The sequence below is a fragment of a genome, unplaced genomic scaffold (genome assembly GCF_019419815.1).
Source record: "Pyrus x bretschneideri cultivar Hongxiangsu unplaced genomic scaffold, Pyrus_bretschneideri_v1 Contig47, whole genome shotgun sequence".
NCBI classification, from domain to species: domain Eukaryota; kingdom Viridiplantae; phylum Streptophyta; class Magnoliopsida; order Rosales; family Rosaceae; genus Pyrus; species Pyrus x bretschneideri.
The window spans coordinates 766363-794163 of record NW_025999784.1 but is presented as its reverse complement, the minus strand read 5'-3'; the positions used below and the strand labels follow the sequence as shown (position 1 = coordinate 794163).

The following is a 27801-nucleotide window of genomic DNA, read 5'->3' as shown; positions in this document are numbered from 1 at the left end:
TTATAACAACACAAAGCCTACAGTCAAGTTGGCTTGCAACAACCAACCCAACCCGTAGGGAAAGGGTTCAAACCCCGACGGCAACATGTATTTTTTAGTATTTATATATGATTTTTTTTTTCGGTTCGGTTCAATTCGGTTCGTTTTCCAAACCTCAAAAACCGAAACCGAACCAACCAAATTCGGTTCGGTTCGGTTTGGTAGTTTCGGTTCGGTTTTTTTCGGCCTCGGTTCGGTTTGGTTTTCGGTTTTTTTCGGTTTTCGGTTTTTTGAACCCACCCCTACTTGAAGTTGAAAAAGTTGTCAAAACAGAAACTGCACAAAAACGACTAAATTGCAGGATTGCATTAATTATTTAATTGAAACTTAGTTCCTTTTGACTTGATGTATTTTTTATGTTTCGAAAAATTTTAATTTTTTAATCGAATTGAAATGCATGAGGTAGGTGAATGTTTAGAAGATTAAAACTCTTGAAATGTTGAACAATATTTCTATTCGTATGTTGAATAGGCTCAAACCGTTCGAACCAAACTGAATCAAACAAATTAACCATGGTTTAGGTTGGTTTGGTTTGGTTCAATGATGATATTGGTTAAAACTGAACTATACCGAACCCTTGAAAACTAGTTAGTTCATTTATGTTGTGATGTCAAACAGATCTGCGCCCACCCTTAAACTACACTAGCTCATATAAACCTCACCACTACACTCGCTTTTTAACTAGCAGCTAACAAACCATATTATTAACTAATGCTGAGATGGACAGCTGACATGGCATATTCCTATTTTACTCAACGGGCGCCAACTGGCACGACACGCTGCAAGTGTGGATGGAATGAGGATCCTACGATCACATTCGTTCATCGTATATCGTGTGATCAGTTTTTGTCAAATACTATTTATATTTAATTTTAAATAAATAAATTTATAATTATTTCTAACCGCACGATATATGATGAATTGATATGATTGGAAGATTCCTGTGATCCTCACAAAGAGGATCCAGAGAGGATCCTCATTCGTGTGGATGAGCTCGAAGAGGCCCAAGGCAGAACAAATACCTGAGGTGTGCAGGGAAGAGGTCATATTACATGGGATTTGCATGCAACCAACGGGGCGAGACGTGGTGGAGATGATTTCGGAAGGGTTAGGATTGTGGGGAAGGAGATTTAAGCAGTTAACTTTTTCGGATAAGAGGGCGCTTTTTGGGCATTTCTAAACCCTAAACCCTGAATCCTGAATATCAACGTTGGACATTTGCTTGAAGTAAATCAATCGTCACAATATATGTTCAATTTTTTTTTTCCTACTTTTGTTGCACAACTATATAAATCTAGTGATATTAATTACTTCTGATCCACTCTTTCGAAAGTGGGGCTCTCTATAAAATTTTTATCACCTCATCTTTTTGACACAATTCTCCAGCCAACATCATAAATATTGTGCCAAAAAAATCAGGTGGTGAAGAGTATAAGGAGAGTTGTACTTTGAGAAAGTCTCTTTAGCAAAATAATGTGATTTTTGTCCTACATCATGTTCTTTGACATAAATTTGTCGTTCAAACATATTGATTCCTTTCGATATTTAAACATCATGACTTCATATTGATTTTGTCCTAGATTTCTATAATTACAGTCCTAGTGCTACGTACATGGCTACAAATATTTTTGTGCCGCTCACGCATCATTGAGCTTAATTATCACTTTTTTTCATGAGAAGATGGCTCTTGAGAGTCACCGGGTTTGCTTGATCCCTCACAGGACCAGCCCGCAGAACTTCTTACCTACACAAGCCACACACCACTTGCTTAATATTATGTGTCAGTGGTCGCTAAAGTTTTGCAGATTACTGACCTATGCACATAGCAGAATTGGTTACGAGGTTGAAGAAATCACTCGGTGACCAATAATTTGGTCGCTAAAACCTGTTTAGGAGCCATAAGGTTTAGTAAGAATCTAACAGTAATTCCAGATTAAATACTTAAGAACAAGTCAACTAAATAATATCAGAATTATGGGCCTCAATAACACTCCTCGGACACTGGACGGCCCAGGACCTAGTAGTGATTATTCAAGTTAAGACTCATATTAAGTAGATTAAATCTGTAAACTAAATGGTGTATCAATAATAAGAAATAAGGACGTTAATCAATACTTAAGTAATACTACAATCATAAACTTCCATGTCCTTTAATTTGTAAAATTTATTCTATATATATATGGGTAATTTGGTAGTGATATTTTAGAACCAAATGACACTAATTAAGTGAAGGGTAATGCTAGGAAGATAAAATTTGCAAACTAAATGATGTGTCACCAATATAAATGAGCACATTATCAACACTTAAATAATAAACCAATCATTAACTTTCATGTCCTTTAGTTTTCAAAATTTTATCTTCAAATTTAATATTGTTAGCATTACTCTAAATAAAAAGGACATACACTAATGACTACGTAAAATGGAAATTTCATGAGCAGTACGTCATGACTTTGGCACCAAAAAAAGGATTAAAAATAAAAAGCACTATCTACATTATTTTTCTTTTTTTGTTAAAAAATAAAATAAAATAAAGAGCACTAAACGCATCCCCGCCTTTAAATATCGTTGGATGAAAGAAAGGGAGACGCACAAACATATTGTTTTATTGGATTGAAAGTTCTAATTCTCAGTTGTGCTAAGAAAATGGCAGCCAAAAATATTGATGCAACTCTGTACGACCGCATGAAGGAAGTGAAAGAATTCGACGAGTCAAAGATGGGAGTCAAGGGTCTCTCCGATTCTGGCATTACTTCCATCCCTCAATTTTTTATCCACGACCCTCAAACTTTGTCCGATCTCAAACCGCCGTACAAACACAGCACCACCACCATCCCCACGATCGACCTTTCCCACATCAACTCCGCTGCCCACCGCCCCAAAATTGTTGACCAAGTGAAATCCGCAGCCCAGAACTTCGGTTTCTTCCAAGTCATCAACCATGGAGTGCCTGTTTCTGTTTTGGGCAAAACGGTCAACGCTGTCAAAGCGTTCCACGAGCAGCCCCATGAGGTCAAATCCAAATACTACAAGCGAGAGGAGGGAAAGGGAGTCATGTATGCTAGCAATAACGACTTGTACCGCACGACGGCTGCCAGCTGGCACGACTCACTACAAGTGTGGATGAGTCCGGAGAGGCCAGAGGTGGAGGAGATACCTGAGGCTTGTAGGGAAGAGGTGGTTGCATGGGATTTGCATGCAACCAAGGTAGCGGAGGACGTGATGGAGTTGCTTTCAGAAGGGTTAGGGTTGGAGGGAAGGAGGTTTAAGGAGTTAACGTTTTCAGATAAGAGGGCGCTTTTGGGGCACTGCTATCCTTACTGTCCCCAGCCTGATCGGACTGTGGGGATTACGGCACATACTGATCCTGGGATTATAACAGTTTTGTTGCAGAACCATGTGCCTGGGTTGCAAGTTAGGCATGGAAATGAGTGGCTGGATGTGAAGCCTGTGCCTGGAGGTTTAATTATTAACGTTGGAGACTTACTTCAGGTAAATCCAACGAGGCAATATCATGTTTATATTGTCTCTTGCATGAACAATTTTTCGTCCAACTGTGATATATTGAGTAACAAGAGTATATCCCCTGATTTTACTTGACATTTGTGTTATAGTTAGTTGAATTCACCACTACATCGTCGGCACTGTACACAGCACTGTCATGGATACAGTAACTTTTCCAATTTCTACTTGGACAAAAGTAAAAGATTTCTTGGAGAAAGAGTAATGCTAGAGAGACTAAATTTATAGATTAAATTTTGTAAACTAAATGATATGGAAGTTGATGATTGGATTATTACTTAATCGTTGATAAACGTGCTCATTTTTTATTTATGACACCTCATTTAGTCTGCTAATTTAGTCTACAAATTTAGTCTCCCTAACATTACTCTACCAGAAAAACAAGGAAGGTTGTCGATTTTTTGTTGGGAGTTTTAACAAAACACTCCCGGTAATATTCACTTCTAACTAAAATGACATTTTTACTCTAAAAAGTCATTTCTAGTACTATTTACTTACAACATATTTTTATCATTTTGATTAAAACTCAAAGTTTTCAAATCATTTCCACTAATTTTCTTTTTTTTGTTTGGTCTATGATTCACCTCGTATTTTTTGTCGTTTTGTAAACTTTGTTTATTTCCGTCTCCTTAAATCTCTTTTAATATTTCAACGTAAAGATGGATATTGCCGTTTTTATTGAATACCATGCATGCGGCTTATTCTTACAATTAAACAAAGTTTTAGAACTTTTCAATGAAGCTTAAAGGTGGAGGATACATGCATATGTATCTTGACCAAATCTTACCTTTTTCTATGAAGAATAATAGAAAAATGGATCCATTTCCTCACCATGAATATGCATCAATCACGACCATAGTTAATTAAAACGTGAACTAATCTATAATGGCCATACTTTTTCAAAGTTTGGTTTGACTATTGCTTCTTTCTTTCTTTTTATTTAAATTGATTATTTATTTCTCTGTCCAATTAGGTTTATACCCTTTGTGTTTTTATCTGAGGCTGCAGATAATCTCCAACGGGGAGTACACAAGTGTACAACACAGAGTGTTGGCAAACTCTTGGAAAGAAGCTCGGATCTCCGTCGTGATATTTTTCAACCTATCCAAATGGAGAGAAGATGGTTACTGTGGACCTCTTCCGGAGCTTTTGTCACCTGAGAAACCACCAGTTTATCGAGACTTCACTGCCCAAGAATTCCTTGAAAACTTCTATGGCAAAGGAATAGATACCAAGTCTCTGATTGAGAAAATCACTCTAAAAAACTGATATATATCCATCTCTTTCCAGGATGTTTTTATGTGTTGAAAACATTGGTATTGTTATGAATGCCCACACGCAGGTTTTTCAATGCCCACAAATGTGATGTAGACTTTGGAAACAAACGGATTGCATTTTCAAAGTCATGTGATGTAAATTTCACCATGTAATAATGCGAGTTGCTCTATATATAGAGCACTGGACTGCAATCAAAATATAGAAAAGAGAAAGAAAGAAAAGATAATTAATATCAATATCTATTCCTCCCACTTTTATTAGTCATTCCCTTGTGTTACAATTATAGTGTGATATTTTACACCTGATCCGCTCCTGTCACTAGTAAAGGTTATCTCTTTAACTTTTACCTATTTATAACACGTTATCAGCACGACTCTCTAAATATAACTATTCCTCATTTCTCTTCGCCGAAAGAAAAAAAAAAGTTTCCTCTAAGGATTTTACTGTTCATCTTCTTCCTCTGCCTCAACTGCTAGATATACCCTTGCGAAGAACTGTTTGCACCATGCCTGCTTTTAGTTCTCAACCTAACAGTTACATATATCTTTGATTTCTTGTTTGGTGTACATCTTGATTACTAACCAAGTGTTTATTTATGTTAATTTTACTGCAATCTAAGATGGTGTGGTACAATCGCCCATCTTGAACTGCAAATGTAATCTTACTACGATCCATGATGGTGTGGTATCATCGCCTATCTTGGACTATAGATCTAATTTTACTACAAATTTTAGATGGAGCGGTAAAATCGCCCACCCTACCCTGCGTATTTAAATTTGTCTGCTGTTTAATTTCATTGCAATTTTAGCTGGTGCGGTATAATCGCCCACCTTACTTTGCATATTTAAATTTTCCTGTTACTTGAGTGGTGCGGAATAATTGCCCATCCTATGTTATGTTATTTCAATGAGAATGGTGCCGTACAATCGCCCTCCTCATTCATCATGTAAATCTCGAGCCAGAAGTTTCGAATGCTTATCATTTTGGCCTAAAAATCAAAATGAAAAATTTGTAAGAACCAAAAGTTCTAACACTACATACCTCTAGGAATACATATTATTGCAAGTTCTTACGCATCTCATTTTTCTTTCAGAAAGAAAAAAAATGGCGAACTTGGCAAAGCTTGATTTTGCTGCCCTGGACATTACTGGGAATAATTACCTTACCTGGGTACTGGATACTAAGATCCATCTAGAAGCAGGGAATCTTGGAGATACCAATAGAGAAGAAAACATCTCATCCTCTCAAGATCGGGCGAAGCCTATGATCCTTATTCGTAGCCATCTTGATGAGAGACGAAAGAGCGAATATTTAACGGTTGAAGATCTGTTAGCTCTCTGGAAGGCATTGAGAAACAGATATAATCACAAGCCAATTGTGATTCTTCCAAAGGCTCACTATAAATTGACTCACTTAAGGATCCAGGATTTTAAGTCAGTGGCTGAGTACAATTCAGTGTTGTTCAAAAGTACCTCTCAGATGAAGCTCTGTGGAGATACCACTACTGAGGAAGATATGCTGGAAAAGACTTTCAGCACATTTCATATCTCTAATGTGCTCCTCCAGCAACAGTATAGAGCACGAGGCTTTATTGAATACAACTAGCTCGTCTCTGTGCTCTTAGTTGCTGAACAAAACAATGAGTTCCTAATGAAAAATCATCAGTCCCGACCTACTGGATTTGCACCATTCCCATAAGTGAATGTTGCTTCCCCTCGAAGTGAACGCTACATCCTCTGGTGGTAATAATCATAAACGAGGACGTGGCCACAGGTTAGGACGGTGGAACAGGAAAGGCAAGAATCATGGTGTCTAGTTTCACAACCAAGTTCCGAGGCATATATAATTCAGGCTCAGCTTCAAAAATGGAAATCGCCACAAAGGCAAAGCTCGTATGAACAATGCTTCTAGAAACTCTGATAGAGCATGTCATAGGTGTGGTGGCGATGGGCACTAGGCACGTACCTGTCGTACTCCAAAATCTTTGGTGGATCTGTATCAAGCCTTCCTCAAGGAGAAGGGTGTCAAGACCAATTTTCTCAACCGGGCTAAACCAATGGATATACCTGATCCAGTGTGTGACTTATTAGGGCAGTTGAACACAACCCACCTAGAGGTTTCAGACTTCATGGTGGAAAGGGGAAATTAAGTATACCGGTCCGATTGAATCATTGATGTTTGACGTACTTTTATTATGCTGAACTTGTAGTTTAAAAACTAGCATTTCAGATTCAATAAAAGTGGCATTTAAATTTCCTATTATAAATTGCTTTTAACTGTGATTCCCTTACTCAGAGAGCATGGATAAAAACTATGGTCATTTACCATGCATACAATACTTCAAAATCGAAAATATTTCTCAAGATTGATGCTTACAAAAGTAAGGGTAACAACAATATCAGGGCAATCAGATGTGATTGAAGGCTTGGGGAAAGCCCAAATTATGTTACCAAATGGAACAATATTGTCTATACAGAATGCGTTGTACGCTACTCGATCTGCTTGAAATTTGTTGAGTTTTAAAGATATACGTTTAAATGGATACCACATTGAAACAAAAAGTGCAGAAAATGTGGAGTATTTATGCATTACCTCCAATTATACCCAGAAGCATATATTGGAGACGTTGCGTGGTTTGACGAATGGATTGTATTATACATACATAAAGATAGTTGAATCACATACTGTTATGAACCAAAAGTTCATTGATTCAAAAGTTTACATGCTTTGGCATGACCGTCTGGGTCACCCAGGATCTACCATGATGTGTAGAATCATTACCAACTCTAATGGACATCCATTATTGAGCAGACACATTGCTATCTGAAATGATAACCCTTGCAAGGCTTGTTCTCAAGGGAAGTTGGTAATTAGACCATCACAACTAAAGGTTGATGCTGAATCCCCATCATTTCTGCAAAGAATTCAAGGGGATATTTGTGGGCTTATTTAACCATCTTGTGCACCATTTTGATATTTTATGTTTTTGGTTGATGCATTTACCCGATGGTCACATGTTTGTCTCTTGTCTACTCAGAATGTAGCTTTTGCGAGACTTCTTGCTCAGATAATTAAGTTGCGAGCATAGTTCCCAGATTACCCCATTAAGTCAATTCGACTTGATAACGCTGGTGAATTTATGTCTCAAACTTTTGATGATTACTGCATGACATTGGGCATTGATGTTGAACACCACATTCCTCATGTCCATACTCAAAATGGTTTAGCAGAAGCATTGATCAAACGGGTTCAGTTAATAGCCCGCACTCTGCTTATAAAAATAAAATTGCCAGTTTCTGCATAGGGACATGCCATTTTATATGCTGCATCATTGGTTCAATTGAGACCTATAGCCAACCACCAATACTCATCAATACAACTCGTGTTTGGGTATCAGCCAAACATTTCACATTTACGAGTTTTTGGTTGTTTTGTTTATGTACCTATTGCACCACCACAACGAACTTAAATGGGACCCCAGCATCGACTGAGAATTTATGTGGGTTTTGATTCACTATCTATCATTAGATATTTAGAACCCTTGACAGGTGATATGTTTACAGCTTGTTTTGTTGATTGTCACTTTGATGAGACAGTCTTCCCGTCGTTAGGGGGAGAAAAGATCTTTCCAGAAGAACGGAAAGAGCTAACATGGGTTGTTCTCATCTTATCTCATTTTGATCCACGTAGCACTGAATGTGAAAATAAAGTGAAAAGGATTGTTCATCTTCAAAGTATTGCTAATCAAATGCCAGATGCATTTAATGATGTTATGAAAATGACAAAATCGCATATACCAGTTGCAAATGCACCTGCAAGAATTGATGTCCCTGTTGGACAAAATAAAGTGGCAACGAATGATTCATCTGGTGCACGCTTGAAGCATGGTAGACCTCTAAGTTCAAAAGATTCAGCCTCTCGAAAGAGAAAGTCGAGGGCACAACTGAATCCAAATGAAATTATTCAAGAAGAAAAAATGAATGACACATCTACAATTCATGATTCTGTACTTTCAGAAAAAGAAAATGTTCTTGATGAGACACATGTACCTGAAGAAACAGAGGTCAATGAAAACAAAGAAATGTCCATAAATTATGCTTGTACTAATGAATTGTGGGATCAGAATGAAATAATCATCGATGACACGTTTGCATTCGCAATAGCCACTGAAATCATATTAAGTGATGATCTTGAGCCCCGCTCTGTTGATGAATGCAAACAGATACAAGATTGGCCTAAGTGAAAGATGCAATCCAGGCAGAATTAAATTCCTTGGAAAGGCAAAATGTTTCTAGACTAGTAGTTCAAACCTCGCCTCGTGTAAACCCCGTGGGTTACAAATGGGTATTCACAAGGAAACACAATGAGAAAATTGAGATTACAAGATATAAAGCACGACTCGTTGCACAAGGCTTTTCGTAAAGACCTGTAATTGATTATAAGGATACATGCTCCCCTGTAATAGACGTAATTACGTTCTGTTACTTAATAGGTTTAGTGGTTGCAAAAAAACTTGACATACAACTTATGGATGTCATCACCGTGTATCTATATGGAGAATTAGATGCTGACATATATATGAAAGTCCCATAAGGACTCAAGTTGTCTGAAACAACTAACAAATCACGAGGTATGCTCTCAATCAAATTAAGGCGATCATTGTATGGGTTGAAACAATCTGGACGAATATGGTATAATCATCTCAGTGAGTATTTGATTACAGAAGGATATATCAACAATGGCATTTGCCCTTGTGTGCTCATTAAGAAATCCAACTCTGGATTTGCTATAGTGATAGTATATGTCGATGATATGAACCTAGTTGGAACCCCTGAAGAGCTCAATAAAACTGCTGAATATCTGAAAAGCAAATTAGAAATGAAAGACCTTAGAAAAACAAAAAATGTTCTTGGCCTGCAGATCAAGCATTATGCTAGTGGAATTTTGGTCCACCAAACAGCTTGCATTGAAAAAATCCTGAAGCGATTTAGCATGGACAAGGCTTATCCACTCAACACGCCAATGGTTGTTCATTTTTTGGACATTAAGAAAGATCCATTCCGTCCAAAACAAGATGATGAACTGGTTCTTGGTCCAAAAGTACCATATTTGAGTGCAATATGTGCTTTATTGTATTTAGCACGATGTACTAAACCAGATATAACTTTTTCAGTCAACTTGTTAGCAAGGTATAACTCTGCTCCAACAATTCATCATTGGAAATGAGTCAAAGATGTATTGCCATACCTTCGTGGGACAACAGACATGGGTTTCTTCTACTCAAACAAATCCACAAATAACCAGATCCTTGTTGGATATGCAGATGCTGGTTTTCTCTCTGATCCGCATAAAGCCCGCTCACAAACTGGATATGTGTTCAAGAATGGAGATACAACAATCTCATGGCACTCAACAAAGCAAACATTAGTTGCTACATCTTCAAATCATTTAGAAATACTTGCTTTACATGAAGCAAGTTGTGAATGTTTTTTGTTATGATCAATGATCCATCATATTCAGAATTCATGTGGTCTACCTTCAAAGACAGACACTCCAACTGTCATTCATGAAGATAATGCAGCCTGTGTTGCCCAAATGAATGAATGATTCATCAAGGGCGATAAGACTAAACACATATCTCCAAAGTTTTTCAGTGCACGTGAGCTTCAGAAGGCTAAAGTTATTGAAGTCAGACAAATCCATTCCAATGAAAATCTAGCAGATTTGTTCACCAAATCTCTACCAATGTGCACGTTTCAGAAGTTAGTGCAAAGTATCGGTTTACGTCGACTTACCAAACAACTAAATTTGGAGAATGCGGAATTAGGGGGAGCATCCATGGTACATGCATGTTGTACTCTTTTTCCTTCGATTAGGATTTTCCCCACTGGGTTTTTCCTATCAAGGTTTTAACGAGGCAACATAAGCATATTTAACGTAAATCAGCAATCCAAGTAAAGTTGTACTCTTTTTCATTCGCTATGGTTTTTTCCCACTGGATTTTTCCAAGCAAGGTTTTAACGAGACAATTGATGTTGATATGTGGGCATCCAAGGGAGAGTGTTGAAAACATTGGCATTGTTATGAATGCCCACACATAGGTTTTTCAATGCCCACAAATGTGATGTAGACTTTGGAAACAAACGGATTGCATTTTCAAAGTCATGTGATGTAAATTTCAACATGTAATAATGCGAGTTGCTCTATAAATAGAGCACTCGACTGCAATCAAAATATAGAAAAGAGAAAGAAAGGAATATAATTAACATCAGTATCTATTCCTCCCACTTTTATTAGACATTCCCTTGTAATACAATTATAGTGTGATATTTTACACCTGCTTCGCTTCTGTCACTAGTAAATGTTATCTCTCTAACTTTTACCTATTTATAACATTATGTACGTTTTTACGTATTGGGGTGATGCTAGTGGGAGAAGATATCAAATATATGGTTTCTCTAGCATTTTCATTTATATTATTCATTTGCAACATGCTTTCAATTTTAAGGGGGAAGAATGTAACACTTTTTCCTCTCTAAGCTTTGTAGTGTGATTAGTAAAAGGTTAGGAAGTTGTTCTCAATACTGTTGAGGCTCAATTTTCAAATCCAAGAAGGATCAAATTGAAAACAATCAGTTAAAGTAATATGACAGCTAAAGCTTAAGAACCTACCTTCTCCTTTGATGTCACGCCCTGATTCAGGAAAACAATTATTATTATTTTATTTTTTCCGAGCTGAGGCATGAATCACATTCTAATTATAGAATTAAGAACTTCTATAATCGAGATGCAATCAAATTAAATAAATAAAATGAAATCATAGCAATTCTTAAACATTAAAATCTAGAATGAAATTCTAGTGATAGTAGTAGTTTACATAAAGATTACATCGCACAAGCTATACAATAAGGGTTCTCATTCTTTTGTCTAGAACCTAATTATTACATATGAAAACTCTAACGATAACTTCTAGTTTCTAACTGTTGTACCACGACCATAGGTTTTCGGTTTAGTATGTGCAAAATCATGACATTGTCTCAATTTAACCACTTATTACTAAGTGTTAGGTTCTATCACAAAAGACCTTGGTGATATGAGAAGAGGAAGAAACTCTCATATATTAATTATATATTATTTTGTTATATGACTGATGTAGGATTTTATTTTCCAACACATTCCTCACGAGTGACCCCATAAAGGGTTACATGGGAAACCAATTCTTGCATCGAGAATTGATCAAGTCATTATACCATAACTAACACAACTTTTTGAGAGCCCGATGGTCGTTTGGTAACTAGAACCAACACAACTTCTAGGGGACCTAGTCATTCATTATTCATAAGCTAGAGTTAGCTCAACTTTTTGAAAGCAAACTTAATGATCCAAATTCGAGCCCAGTAATCGGGCTCAAGACATATCGAAAGAATAACCTTCTCTGAAACTCTATAGGCTAATGTTTGTCCAACACCAATATCACCAATATTGTCACCACTTAATCACTTATTACAAAAGATCTCACTAGTATTAAGGATGGAAACTCCTATATATTAATTGTATATTATTTTTCATATGAACGATTTGGAATTCTATTCACCAACATAGCGTAGTTTCACGGTACTTTTGTACTAGTCAAAATATCAATCCAACTCATACATACCTAATTTTCTGAAGGTATAGTGATCGGATTAACTTCAATTTTAGATATGTCATAAAGCATTCAAATAGACAAACAACTTTCATGAAGAACTCTTTTCGATTTGAGCTACAGAAGAGGGAGTGGTGAACTGAATAGGTCTGACAAGATTTTTGCTGTTTTATAGCATCTCCAATGGGAGTCCCTATTCACAAACTATCAGCACCAGTTTTAAGGACTCATTTAGGGACTTCAAAAAAATATTGGTCTCTAAAGAAATATTGTCTTCAATGGAAGATCCTTCTAGTATAATTCCTAAATGCAAGGATTGAAATATTAGCAAAACATTATTATTTTTTTTCGTTGGAGTATTATGATAGTTGATAAAAACCAATAAGCTATCTTTACCATTGGTTTGCCAATGGTTAAAAAAGGGGGAATTTGCAGGAATGACTACTAGCATTCATGTGGATGGGTTTAAAAAACAAGAAAAAACCAAAAAGAAAGGCTGACGCGCAACATTCACACTTGGGTGGGTTTGTTTCCCACTCAAAATTAACAAGAGAGTCCACCCTTTGAGTCCCTATAAAGTCCTCACATTTGAGGATTTCTTTAGGTATCGGGTGAGTCCCTTAATTTTAATTAAAGAGAGAAACCTCTAGTACAACAAACCCCATTACTAGGGGCACTTGGAATCAAAAACTGAAATCGAAACACAAACCAAATTGAAAAGCATTGAACGGTTCGATTTTTGCGATTTTGAAATAGTTTTGGTTTGAAACCAAACCTCAAGAACCTTTAAAAACCGCACGGAACCGAACTGCACCAGAAAAATTAAATGAATATTTAATCTAATATCAAAGGTAATTTATACTGTAAGCTTTCTTTACTTTATTGTTTCAATGTGTTTTGTTACTTTTGTAGTTTTTTAAAGTTTATAACAACTAATGTAATTTATATTGTTTGTGTATTTATATTGTGTAGAGTTGACCAATTTGAATTCAATTGCCTTTTATACTCTTAATCCACAACCACAACAACAAGCTCCTAGGCAATCTCAAGCTTCTAGTTCATAATATTTATTAACTTCTCATCCATCAGTTTCATTTTCACAGGTTCCAAGGTCTTCCCATGTATCGCCTGATCAACCTTCAAATAGTAAGTGTCCAAAGGAAGAGAGAGAGAGAGAGAGAGAGAGAGAGAGAGAGAGAGAGAGAGAGAGAAAGGGTTGATGGATGCAAAGTAGTGACTTAAAAGTTAAAGCACCAAAACCTCATTGTTGAATTGCGTGAATAATTTTATTTATTTATGGGTAGTACTGCTAATGTCATAAAACATGTTAATGTTGAAGTTGTTTTAGCTTTAGTTTTAGTATGGTAAACTTAACTTTTTCAATTGGGTTGTACTAAAGTAGTGCCATAAAGCATTTTGATGAATTTTATTTCAAGTTGAATTTTAGTGTGGTGGATCATAATTTTTCTTTCAATTGGCCTGTATTGATAGTATAAAACATTTAGTTTGCAAATGGTTTGAAACCGAATTGAACCGCAACCAAATGGTTCAAAAGTGCACTGCAAAAAAATTTGGTCTTAGTTTTGGTCTAACACAAAATTGCACCAAACTAAACCGTGCACACCTTAACCCATTACAATCAAATGGAAAAGAACTTCTAGAAATAGTGCATAAAAACCTATCCCCAATATGTGTCATGTATCTAGTAGACCAACACTAGTAATGGCATCGGGAATAAAATTTGCTTTGTGAAGGACACCAGACCAAGAAATAAAAGAAAAGGAACTAGCTAGAGATCTGATGTCGTCAAAGATTGTCCTTAGTCACCAAGGAGTACTACACTTGTTCAAAATAACATCAATGATAAGCTTGGAATCTCTTTCAACATACAGCTTCTTAAAACCCTTGACCTTTGCAGTTCTCAAAGCATCATGCAAAGCAAGAGCTTCAACAACAAAAATGATACATTCTTCGAGATTGTGGGTACCAGCCACAATAGGTGAACCATTAGAATCTCTTATGACAAACCAGCAATAGCCTGAAAACCCACCAAAGAGCCAACAAAATTAATTTCTATTTTAGGATCATGGAGGTGGCCTCCACTTGATACTTTGAGATAAACCATGAGTTTCATTATGGGTATGAATTAATCTTATGTTTTATTGGCATGTAATACTAACATTCCACATCGCCTAGGGGAGTGGATCATGTAAGCCCTTTACGTATATTCTCATCTCTACCTAGCACAAGGCCTTTTAGGAACTCATTGGCTTTGGGTTCCATCAAAACTCCGAAGTTAAGCGAGTAGTGCGCGAGAGAAATCTTATAATAGGTGACCCACTGGGAAGTTCTCATGTGAGTTCCCAGAAACAAAACCGTGAGGGTGTGGTTGGGGCCCAAAGCGAACAATAGAATGCTATGGTGGAGTGGAGCTCGGGATGTGGTGGGGGCCCGGGCTAGGATGTGACAATTTGGGGTTCCATCGGAACTCCAAAATTAAGCGAGTAGCGCGCGAGAGCAATCCTATGATGGATGACCTACTGGGAAGTTCTCGTGTGAGTTCCTAGAAAAGCCTCGTGCTAGGTAGAGATGAGAATATACATAAGGCTTATAGGATTCACTCCCTTAGGCGATGTGGAATGTCACAAATACTGTCTGCCAACTATAATAGCAACCATAAGGACCCTGGTAGGATGGACCTTGCAAATACAGAAAACAAGATTATTCATCATTTCACACTTACCAAAAAGTTAAAAGAGCCTTACTAAGATAGAAAGCTCAAACTCATCATTTGCATTTAGCTGGGATAGCCAAGAAATCAAATCTAAATTAGAATTCACATAAGTTCAACCATTTATGATCCTCCAGACATTATGAGAGATTGCAATCAACAAAGAGATGTTGTTGATCTTCTTCATCATTGTTAAAAACAGGGCAAACAAAGTTAGTATTAGGAAAAAACTATGCAATCTCTTTCTTGTTTATAATCTACGTCAAATTGTTGAGAATATATTAATCTCACATTGATGAAATAAGAGACCTTGCATGTGCTGATAAGTAGTTGGGTTATTCCCCATATTGTCAATTTGTTTTATGGTGGAGCCCCAACTTTCTTCATGGTAACAGAGCAGGTTGTCCCACGTGTAAAGCCTAAAGGCCTCAAGTGCTCCACATTACTTGAGTTGTGTTGTTCATGTGTTAGGCTTGAAAGTTCGACACACGTGGGTAGTGTTTTAAAAATCAGTCTAAGCGTTGGGCAATGGCCGGTCGTGGGGTTAACTCAAAATCGAGAGAAAATCAAGACAGGGATTAGGCGACCGCCGAGACGATTTGGATGACCCTTGGGTAGCCTAGGCGGGCGACTAAGTGCCATAGGCAGTTCAGAAATTTCAGTTTTGTTCTATTTTCAAGAATGCATATCAACTACATTATTGCCCTTCTGGGCTTCTAGTTTACGGTTTAGCAAAGACGAAAGATGAAGAAGATGAGAAATAACTTTCTCTCTCTTACTTTCACAATCAAGTTTTGACAGCAAGCATCAAGTTGCTTGCTTTTCTTATTTAATTTTTTTCTTAGTTTCCCTCCATCAAGTTTTGACAGCAAGCATCAAGTTGCTTGCTTTTTGTTAAAAACCATAGGCTGTCAGTCCCTAACATATTGATTTTTCTTGTAAAAAATGATGGGGTGTCAATCCCTACATCCACATATTTCACACCTTTATTTCTCTTTAAATTAAACATTAATAAATATGATCTCTAAAAAATATTTTATAAATTACTATGAACTACCCATATTCACATCAGAATTTTTTCTTTATTATGAACCACCCAACCCACTATGTGGGACTTTTACCTTTAAAAAAAAAAATAGATATAATTATTCAAAATGTCTTAAGTTATATGGCATATATGCTTAATGTGTTTTTAAATTTTGGACTTGTTGGATACTTTTTTCGCATTTTATCCATGGATTTTATATAAATATAATTGTTTGTAAGTGTCAATATGCACTTATTTACAAGATATACAAGAAATTTACCTAAATTCAGTCTAAACCCCACCTAGTCTCCTAGGCACTAGGTGCTAACCCGCCGCCCAACTAGCGCCTAGCGTTTTTTAGAACCTTGCAAGTGGGGGCGTATTGAGAATGAATCTCATATTGATGAGAGAAGAGACCTTGCAAGTGCTTATAAGTAGTTAGATACTCCCCAGATTGTCAATTAATTTATGGTGGAACCCAACTTTCTTGACAAATTAGGAACGAACTAAACATTTCTATATTTTGTGGGACAGAAAGTTTCTACATTCTATTTACTAACACTATAGATAGATGTGTCATTTGCTTGTCAGTTTGCAACCAGGTGACCGATTTAACACAGAACTCACCATTAACAATGGACGCCATATAAATTCATCATGTCTTTCCTGTAACGGTAGCACGATACTGCATATTCTGGCAAGTCCCCTGTATAATAAGACTTTGCTCCTACCAGTGTTCTCAATAACATCACTAACTCTTATGTTGGCGAGTTCCTATTTATTTAAATACTTTGATAACTTGTATTCCGATGCATTGAAAGCTCTTTGTGCCTATATACAGAGACTACGATTGTGAGAACTTCAAATGGAGTTCTTATTGGAGATACTCTTAGAATAAAGAAGATGAAACGAAGAACGAGATCAACATATGGCAGGAAACGAAAGGGTTGGCTAGTCGACATATAATAATTTAATGGAGAGGTCGGCAATACACAGCAGCAGAAGTCGACGTACTAAGAAACAATGATAAGAGCTGCTGTCTGGAGAAAACAAGAAATCTGTGTCGTTGGAATTGGAATTGGTCAAGAAATGGGCCAAAATAAGTTACCAGAGGAAAAAAAATATAAATATATATAGCTCAATGAAATGATCACAATATTAAAAGTACGATTAAATATATATGTATTTCTAAAATACAGGTGTTCACATTTGAATACGTTGACTCCTTCCTTCCAATTCTTGCATGTCCCGTGGCAAAACCTATAACAAGCCAAAGAAAGAGTCAAAATATCCACATCAATAATAACACTAAAAAAAACAAAATTAGTTTTTTCTTCTAATTAAAATTCCAATTCCTACGTTGAATGATATGAATTGGCATCAAAGGGATTACTGTCAAATTAAACCATAGTACTAAGTGACAAATCAAATATAAATTTTAGGATTAATCTCAATTTACTACCTTGAAGTTTTTTTGTTTTCAACGTTTGATACATTGATTTTTTTTTCGTCCTAATTTGTTACTTAAAATCATAATTTTAAGATACTTTCGTACATCCGTTAAGTTTTCAGTTAGAGCCACTGTTAACTGATTTAGAACACTAGCCCAGACTTACAAGGTGGCCCAGCCACAAAGTAAGGAACCCAGAAGAACTACAAACCCTAAATCATAAAAGGACAAAAACAAAACACGCCCATGATGAACGAATCGAGTTGCCACCACAATCGCAAATCCGCTAGGACATTAAACCATGTAGAGAAAAGCATATCCCCAAGTCACCACAACCAACCCCACACATTCCTCTCAGAATCTGATCCAAGATTCGGCACTCCAAGGAGGCGGTACAAAGACCCGAATCGAGACAACAGTCTCGGTTCTGCGCCCCTTGGAGTGAATAAGCGGAAACTTGCTTTTGAAATGGGTGGCACTTGCATGAACCAAAATGAAAGAGAGATTATTGAATCTTGTCGAATAGGCTGTGTGAAAAGAAAGAGAGGGAAGAATAGGAGAGGGCAGAGGAGATATTAGGAAAACTGTGACAGCTCAGGAAACCACCACCCAAGAAGGGTTGGGAACCGGCTGAAGACCCAGGGGGAGAGGGGGCGGTATCTTTTTCTGCAAATCGAATGAACAAAAAGATTGTCTATCAGCGAAAACAAGACGTAGAGTGTGAAGCGAGGGAAGGCAATAGAGGGGCAAATGAAGGCTTCCAACAAGTTCCTGAAAAAAAGCAAAGAAGACGAAACAGAAGCTAAAAAACCTTCGTCCAAATCCACATCCCACAAAACTTGATCAAAACGATAAAACAGATATAAAACAAGAGATCAAAATTATCCCAATATCCATCAAATGTTAATATAAACCGCAGTAATTCAACTCCGATACATGGCAAATGACGTTAACTGAATTACAAAAATTCAAACTCTAGTCTAGACAAAAGTAACAAAATATTCGCCCGACACTCTACTTGATCTTCTTCTTGGGCCTCAACTGCAAGAAACAAAGATTTAAGTTTCAGTCACTTAGAACGTAAAACTGATCCACAGCATATCAATCACGATCATATTCAATTCTATGATCGAATTTCAAATGCAGTACGCAAATAGCAACGCTGCATACTCCACAGAAAAATAAATCTACCTGGTTGCTGTGGCCACACTTCTTCTTCCTGCAGTTCACTGCCCTCGGATGCAGACGAGCATAGCACCTAACAAACAAGGGAGACAAAAAAAATTACATGTCAGCAGAACAATCTGTTTGGGATTCTCGCATGCAAAATCAAGTGTTGAAAAACTACAAGGGAAAAAACAATGGCAAGATACACAATAATTTACATGTCCAACACAGTATCAATCAACTTTACGTAGTGTAAAGGTATTTAAATCAACCAAAGGAAAAGCCTTGTTGACGAGGTCGAAACACTAGTTAAGATCTAAGATCAAAATTACACATTTCAATCAATCACATCATGCAAAATATATTAAGTAAACACAAAAAACAACAGGATGTTCCACCCATGAACACCAACTGAAAACAATTGATCTCAGCCAACACGATTAATGGATAGAAATAATTGTTGAGGCAGGATAAACTCAATACACCTGAAAAAAAGGAGGCTAAGTAATTCTCAACAATGAAGGACGAGAGACAAGAACATAACAACGCCAAACCAACAAATATACCGTAAAGTTAATAAAATGGAATTTCCTATTGGAAACAAGCATAGAATCTAACTTGCTCGGAAAAGTACACAAAAAAAGGCCTAGCCATTTGCCACTTAGGAAAAGCCTCATTCCTTCAGTCAAAATCTCAAAACCAAATTTGATATCTTCATGTCGAAAACATCATTAATTAAATCATGAGTCGATAGCTTAAAGTAGGATATAAGTACAACAGTCAGTAATTGTTTTTACATAACAATGCTATACAATATAAGAACAATTAATCAATGTTCCACTCAAGAAAATCAACTGAAAATAAATGAGTCCAGCTGACAAAGTTAAGAGAATGGAAAATTTATATCGGGACGAGTATAACCTCAATTGCACTCTATCTGAAAGGGAGGCTAAGTAATTGTCCCACAAAATTAATCACTAAATTCACAACAACAAAAAAATACATTAATTTGCCATAAATAAACAGATTAAGGTGAAAAAAAGATAATTACTTTCTGCAAATCATCTTCTCCTGATTGTACTTGCGAGCCAAAGCCATCAGAGAAGGCTCGATAATTCCTCCCCGGAGTCTCAGCACCAGATGAAGAGTCGACTCTGAATCACAACAGAGCAATCAATTCAAATCAGACTCCGTAAGCAAATCCAAACAATTGAAAAAAATATCCCCAAAATTAAAAACACTAGGAAAATGGGAGACCGACCTTTCTGGATGTTGTAGTCAGCTAGGGTTCGGCCGTCTTCGAGCTGCTTGCCAGCGAAGATCAGGCGCTGCTGGTCCGGGGGAATGCCCTCCTTGTCCTGGATCTTGGCCTTGACATTGTCGATAGTGTCGCTGCTCTCGACCTCGAGAGTGATGGTCTTCCCGGTTAGGGTTTTCACGAAAATCTGCATCTCGAGGTTCGTTGGGCTGTGACTCTGAGAGGCGGAAATGGCTTCGTTAGGGTTTTATAATCAGCTTCTAGGGTTTCATTTCTTCGGGGCATCTCGCTTTGGAGTCGAGGCTTGCCAGGAAGGACCCGGTATACTGGGCCACTTGCTAAAAAGTGTGGGTATTTGGGCCTGTTTTTAAAAACTATAACTACTATTTTTTATGTAATTATAGATAAAATAGAAAATAAATATTCTAATTATAATGTGTGTTGAATGAACTGATGTCACATTGTTATTGAAAAACGAATAACCATAGTCATCTACCAACCACCATATATGGGTTGGGTTGGGTTCTGAACATTAAAAATTTATTTTGAGGAAAAACCGGATCACTCATTCAATAAGTTGGTGGTTAGATTAGGATGGAATACTATTTACGCAATTAAAACCAATCCACCCAAATAAAAATAATTCTTAAACATACGTATATTAGATAGATATATAGATATATAACTAAATTTAGTAACTTTTAAATATTTTTTTTATTAAAACTTGTTTTGAATAGTGAAAGGTATGTATTAGTCATATGTAGGGATATAACAACATCAAGTTTATATTATTTAGGCCTAATTTAAAGTAGGTATTGATTATTTATTACTCATAATTGCATTAGAATAAACCAATTAACTCCAATCTGTAAAACCAACCCAACTCAACCCACTTAAGAATGGTTTGAGTGGTTGGTTTGCCCATTTTATTGGGTGAAAAAGAGTGAACGATTCCAACTTGAGCATGTTAGGTTGATCAACGAGTTCAAGTCCAACCAAACCAACCCACCCAATGTCCACCCCTAATCACAAGTGACAATATGTGTCAACTAAAACATAGGCATGTGTTACTTTCTTATCTGCATGTCATTGATTTATTGTCATAGAAACACGATTCAAGAGGAAAAATCGTGTGAATGCACTTGTAATTGACAATCAGTTCAAATAAACATTTTTTGACTTTTTTTTCTCCACGTTCAGCTTTCAACAATGATGCCGTATTGATCATATATGAAGGACATAAAATAAGGACATAATGACAAGACAACGATGATATAATAACAACTCAATTAACATATATCATTTCTGTAACAAAATAACAAAACAGATTTATTGCTGCTACTTGCGCTGTGTAATTTTGCAGTTAAAATTGATGTATAGATGTGAGGGAAGACTCAAAACACTTGCGTCTACTAAGTTGCTGCATATCATGATAAATGGCGACTGAAACTTTTCAGGTCCACCAGGAACAGAACGTAGAACCAACGTACTAGATTTTAAACCATATATAGATAACAGGAATACCATCATTAGTTGTGTGTAAAGCTCATCACCAACCAAACGAAATTATAATTCTCTTCTCCGCCAAAATAATCTGAGTTCAAAACTACATCTTCGTTGATCGAATGGCTGATGATAATAGTTTGATCCAAAATAAATGAATCTACTGAAACCGAGCAGCAGCAGAACACGACACAGTTGAAGGCGAGGTAAGAAATTACAACCTTCTTCCCCTTCTACCACCCTTTCTACGAGTACTATCGGTGGGAATTGGAGTCACATCCTCTGTCAAAACAGAAAAACAAAAATCAACGACTGCAAAGATAACTATTCTCATGATCGAACATTACAAGCAAGCACACAAATGTTCTTTTTTCTTTTTTTTAACAAGAAAAGCACCAAAAATATGTCATTTGAAGAAAACGAAGTTCCATAATCACTGATCATCGCTCCCAAAGTCTCGGCATCACAAGTGGAACAATACACATTTAATACGAGATTGGCAGACAATGAAAAAGGGATGTTGATGCATTATAAATTTATCAAGGCCACAGAGAGATGAAAGGGGAAAGGAAATTACCAATGCGGCCAATTCTCATGCCAGAACGAGCAAGGGCTCTGAGTGCTGATTGGGCACCTGGACCAGGAGCCTTGGTCTTGTTCCCTCCAGTAGCCCGGAGCTTTATATGTAGAGCAGTAATGCCAAGCTCCTGCAAAATCAGCCAGCAAAACAAATTAATTTTATTATTACTTATTAGAACTCAGAAAATAGATATCAAAGAGGGATGTAAATCATAAAACTCAGTCTGCAATAAAAGGCAGGTAAACCTTGCAACGTTGAGAAACATCCTGAGCGGCAAGCATAGCGGCATAAGGCGATGATTCATCCCTATCAGCTTTCACCTTCATACCACCTGAAATTAAGAAAAAAGGCAATCAAGTATTTTAGCAACAGCAGTGGAATAATCAACAGAAAATCATCTTCTAACAGAGTATGCCAGGACACTACAATTAACGGTCACTTCTATTCATCGCATTATGGAAAAGGAACGGTTTAAGAAGAACACCAACAAATGAAAAAACAGAGGCATTCATATTTGAAAATTGCCATCACTGAGCTTCGATAACATAGCTCGGCAATCAACTACGGGTATACAAATTTACCGGGGAGGACATCCAACCATGCAGTTGCAAATCAAACAACACAAACAACTATTTCAAGTAACAATTTTTTAGATAGATGTTTAAGAGTTTACCGGTGATGCGAACAAGAGTCTCCCTACCGGACAAGTCAGTCACATGCTGCGATTAGAAACACCGAAACCAACAATTTCACATATAAATTCAACTCCAAATGGAAGTGATAATCACATCCAAACCGAAAAATATGGGACTTACAATGAAGGTATCATTGAAGGAGGCAAAAATATGAGCAACACCGAAAGCATGCTCTCCGTCACGGAGAACAGGTCCAAGTGTAACATTATCCTCCTTCGGCTCCCTGGTCTTCTTCCTCGACCACAAAAACAATCGAAAAATACAAATAAAAATATATACCAAATAAAATAATTTATCACAGTACTTGCACAGTAAATCTATAAATCCAAACAGTATTAGTCTTCTCCAATCCAACAATTCGTTATGTGTTTGGTTGGCGAGAAAATAAGGGGGGAAAAAGAGTATTTTCTGATCATATTTTACTTTCAATTTCTCGGCAACCAGATTGGATAAATCACTAAAAATACAGAGAGGAGAGAAAGGGAGAGAGAGGGTTTACCATGGCTGTGAGCAAATGATTTGGTAAGAGGTCACAGACTATTCAGAAAGACGACGCTCCGGCAGAATCTCAGCGCTTCCAGAAACCCTGCCTGCGTATTTCGGTTGTTTTATAGTTAGGGTTTTGCATTCCGGGCAACTAAATGACCTCATTGCCCTTATTAAAGTAATCGCGTTTGGGAGCTTACCTTCGAGCAGCTCCGGCGGGAGGAGCCGCTGGAGGGACGGGCTGAGGAACAGTGGGCCATTGCCCGAGGGAGGAAGTCCAGCGGGAGCTGGCAATGGAGCCAGAGCAGGCCTGAGCAAGTGGGCCGTGGATTCGTTCTAGCTAGAGCGCCCGATGGCCATTTGACGTGGGCTGACGTCAGGGAGACGTCAGCCGCACTTTTTTTATTTTTTTTGTCAGGCGCGTGGACTTCAAGCCGGCGTGGACGCACGTAATCCGACATAAAATCAGACATTGGGCCCCTGGCGCACTCAAAAATCTTATCATTGGGGAGCCACGTGGCTTCCCCACAGCCGTTGGATTACAACAAATATAAATTTTGGACCGTTGGATTTCCAACGGTAAAAAAAAATAAAGAAAACTTCATTTATCAACAGCCGTTAGATTTGAGATCAACGGTCCATGTCTTTAGACTTTAAAAATAAAAAATAAAAAAAGAAGAAATAGTTAAAAAATCAGAAATGTTGCCGTTATGCCACGTGGCACAATCTGAAGTGTTAGAATTCAAATTGGTTTAAATCCAACGGTATAGATTAATTAGGTGAATAAAAATCTAAAAAAAATGTGAAAAATTATTAAAAACCCGAAAAAAAAACATTTGAAAAATTAAAAAAAAAATTGATTTTATTTTTTTATAAATACCTTCTTATTATCTTCCATCTTACACAACAATTTCATATCTTCTCAAAGTTTCAATCCAATTTCATATATTGTCAAGTTTGAATCCAATTTCATAGTTTTATATATTTACTTTTCTATAAATTCAACATATATTGTCAAGTTTGAATTCAATTTCATACTTTTATATATTTACTTTTCTATAAATCTAATTTCATATATTGTCAAGTTTCAATTCAATTTCATACTTTCTTAAATACCTACCGTTCTCTCAAAGTTTCAATCCAATTTTTTTTCCAAGAAAATGGCTAATGATGCAGGTACGAATTGGATGCTTATTGAAGATGTTACGTTGTGTACTAGCTGGGTTAAAGTTACTCATGATCCGATTTCGGGTAATGAGATGCAGTTGAGAGAAAGGTGGGGTCTTATTCATACCAATTATGTTGAGAAAATTGCTAGGAAAAGAACCAAAAAATCTTTGTCCAGTCGTTGGAGACTACTGAGCAAATCATTTAGTACGTGGAGAGACGTATTGGTACAAGCTAGTGCTAATCTTCCAAGTGGGGAAAGTTTAGCGGAAAGTTTAGCGGATCAAGTAACGATATAATTTTTATTTGTTTGTACTATACCCAAATTTACATTACCTACTTTGATTATAACTATTTATTCTCCCGCATTGTGTAGGAGCTTCAAGCACAAGCTTGGTATAATGCCAAAACCACAAGCAAAAACAAATCGTTCAACCGGTGGGAGTGTTGGAATATTGTCAAAGATTGTCCTAAATTCAAAGTTGTGCCTATCGGTCCAGAAGTGACCTTTAACAGCACCCCTCTACACTATATGCCCGATCATGCCTCGTATGATGATGATGAAGATGATGCAGAAGAAACGCCCCCCGTTGAACAAGCATCGGGGTCGACCTGTTTTCCAATTAGACCTCAACAAGGTAAGAAGGCTTCAAAGAGAAAAGGTAATGCTTCCAAGAATGATTATGCAAAGTATATGGAAGAACTTGCCCGCCAAGGTGAATTGAGTTTGGCTCGGGAAATGACTAAATTTGAGGCTGATAAGGCTAAAGAGGATGCAAAAGTTGCAGCTATTGAGAAAGAATTTCAAGCTAATGAGAGAGAAAGATAACTACTTCGGCAAGAAAGGGAACAGGTTAGAGAAGAAAGAATGGCTCAACGAGATCGTGACATTATGAAGGAGCCTTTAGAAGGGAAGTCTCCAAACTCTAAATATTTTTGGAAGTCGGAGAAAGCGGACGTGGTGTGAAGGAGGCGTGCAAGAGAAGCGAGAGCAAGAAGAGATGGTCCTAGCACGACAAGAGAAGATCATCCTAGCACCACAAATTGGTTAGGTGATAATTATCCATTCACGAACCCATAATTTTCCAATCACTTTGTTTGTAACTAGAGCCCATAATTTTCCAATTAATTTGGGTTGTAATTTCTTATTTATTGAATAGAGTACTTTATGTTGTTTCCAATTTATTGAATTTAGTACTTTATTTAAACTAAGAGTATATTTATTTAATTTGGTAATTTATTTATACTAAGAGAATCTTTATTCAAAACATATTTAAACACACCAAATAAAATTAATCAACACACACCAAATAAAATTACATCAACACACACCAAATCAAATTACATCAACATACCCAAAAAAAAAAAAAAACTCACTAAATGAACTAAAAAAAACACACCAAATAAAAACAAACACTAATGAACTTAATTATCATCAGCTTGTTTCAATTTCCACTGGTGTGAAATTTATGAGGATGGATGGTGGATTATATGAAGGATTCATAAAGGATTAGGTTGTAGATAATGTCACGTGGCATGCTGTCATTCATTAAAAATCTGGTGAAAATCTATCCTCAAAGATTGTAAACAGATTGTGACACATGGCGCGACGTGATTGGTTCAAAATCTTATCAGAAATCCATCACCAATAATTGTTTTTTCGGATAATGACACGTGGCGCAATGAGAACGATTAAAAATCTTATCGGAAATCCATCACCAATAATTATCTTTTCGGATAATGACACGTGGCGTAACGAGAACAATTAAAAACCTTATCCGAAATTACGAATAAAATTATTCTGAATTATTTTATAAATAAAAAAAATACTAATATTTTATTGCTATTGTCTTTTTGAATAATGACATGTAGCACAACGATAACGATTAAAAATCTTATCCGAAATTACAAATAAAATTATTTTGTATTATTTTATAAATAAAAAAATATATTAATATTTTATTACGAATTGTCAGGGCTATTGAGTGCAGGGGTGGAGATGCAAAAGACGATTACTGTTCATTAATGGCAATTACTGTTCACTGCATGCATAGCATAGTGGATTGCCCCTAGGGACAATGGACCACGCTGGAACTGCTCTTAGAGCAATTCCAGTACGTAAGGGCTTGCCATGACAATTGACAATTGAATCCCTTCCAATAAATAATAATTGTATTTAATGAACAGTAATTGTCTTTTGCATCTCCACATCTAAATTAAATAGTCATGGCAATAAATATTAAACAGTAATTTAAGATATGATTTTTAACCGGTCTCGTTACACCACTTGTCATTGTCCGAAAGTACAATTTTTTGTGATAGTTTTCGATAAGATTTTTATCAAATTCTGTTGCACTACGTGTCGTTACCTTTTTAGAATCGTTGATGATAGATTTCCGATAAGATTTTTAACCAATCTCGTTGCACCACGTGTCACAATTTGTTTAAAATCTTTCAGGATAAATTTCGATAAATTTTTTAACGAATCACAACATACCACGTGGCATTATTTACAACGTAATCCTTTATGATTTTCTCCATATAACCCACCATCTATCCTAAGAAATCACACACCAAAATCAAAATCTCTCAAAATCTCTATCCTTATTCATAATTTCTCCTTCCTTCTTACAATGTTTTCTTCAAGGATGTTATGGGAAATCGATGAGTAAGAGGAAGAATTGTTTAAGCAAAGGGAAAAAATGTTCAATCTCTAGGAGGGAGAAATGAAATGGAAGAGGAAGAAGATGAGGAGTGTAGAAGGAAAGATGACGAAGCAAATAGCCAAAGAGCCTCACATTTCCGTCGAGTCATCCAAGTTATGGCTAAGATCTCCAGGCCTAGGCATTCCACAAACATTGAGGCAACAATGAGGTACGGATCTTTTGGACGATTATTTTAACCGTAACAGTGTGTTCCTTGATGTGTACTTCAGATGTCGTTTTAGATGCAACAACATTTGTTCAACAAAATCATGATTGCTGTTTGCAACCATGATTCTTACTTTGTGCAAAAGAATGATGCTTTTGGTGTCATAGGCCCCCTTCTTGAGCGAAAAATTATTGTTGCCTTACGAATGCTTGCATATTGCATTCTTTGTAAATAAAAACTTTTAAATTTGATTCTGACCGAAACTAATTTGAAGCTCCGATTTAAAAAATATGAATAATATAGTTTGTTAGAAAATAAAATTACTCCACGAACCTAGACTACCTGGTTACCAATTTGCTCCTTGCTAGCCGCCCACTACGTG

The 27801-nt window shown here is 36.6% G+C and overlaps 4 protein-coding genes and 1 non-coding gene across 7 annotated transcripts; 2 read left to right on the top strand and 3 right to left on the bottom strand.

Moving 5' to 3' along the window:
* The first annotated feature begins 2622 nt into the window (after positions 1-2622).
* LOC103961663 (1-aminocyclopropane-1-carboxylate oxidase homolog 4-like) lies at positions 2623-5103 on the top strand. The gene is made up of 2 exons (XM_009374237.3): positions 2623-3531; positions 4570-5103. The coding sequence occupies exons 1-2, from the start codon at positions 2686-2688 to the stop codon at positions 4828-4830; spliced, it is 1107 nt and encodes a 368-aa protein (XP_009372512.2). The 5' UTR covers positions 2623-2685; the 3' UTR covers positions 4831-5103.
* An 840-nt stretch (positions 5104-5943) lies between these two features.
* LOC125469876 lies at positions 5944-6444 on the top strand. The gene has a single exon (XM_048567929.1). The coding sequence runs from the start codon at positions 5944-5946 to the stop codon at positions 6442-6444; it is 501 nt and encodes a 166-aa protein (XP_048423886.1).
* A 12111-nt stretch (positions 6445-18555) lies between these two features.
* LOC103961664 (ubiquitin-60S ribosomal protein L40) lies at positions 18556-20365 on the bottom strand. Its single transcript, XM_009374238.3, has 4 exons — positions 20121-20365; positions 19911-20013; positions 18884-18950; positions 18556-18733 (listed from the first exon to the last, which is right to left on the bottom strand). Exons 1-4 carry the CDS (start codon positions 20308-20310, stop codon positions 18707-18709), a joined length of 387 nt encoding a protein of 128 aa, XP_009372513.1. The 5' UTR covers positions 20311-20365; the 3' UTR covers positions 18556-18706.
* LOC125469933 lies at positions 19690-19791 on the bottom strand. The gene has a single exon (XR_007252272.1). It is a non-coding gene; the product is annotated as a small nucleolar RNA snoR99 (small nucleolar RNA).
* Positions 20366-21593: 1228 nt separating the features above from the next.
* On the bottom strand, positions 21594-23555 carry LOC103961665 (40S ribosomal protein S14). 3 transcript variants are annotated; one of them, XM_048567972.1, is made up of 6 exons: positions 23395-23555; positions 23016-23126; positions 22874-22919; positions 22446-22531; positions 22198-22327; positions 21594-21902 (listed from the first exon to the last, which is right to left on the bottom strand). In XM_048567972.1, exons 1-6 carry the CDS (start codon positions 23395-23397, stop codon positions 21835-21837), a joined length of 444 nt encoding a protein of 147 aa, XP_048423929.1. In that variant the 5' UTR covers positions 23398-23555; the 3' UTR covers positions 21594-21834. The 3 variants fall into 3 exon arrangements, with proteins under 3 accessions (XP_048423929.1, XP_048423930.1, XP_009372515.2); XM_048567973.1 differs by having other exon boundaries at positions 23016-23123; XM_009374240.3 differs by having other exon boundaries at positions 23016-23135; positions 23395-23547.
* Between the last annotated feature and the right edge of the window lie 4246 nt (positions 23556-27801).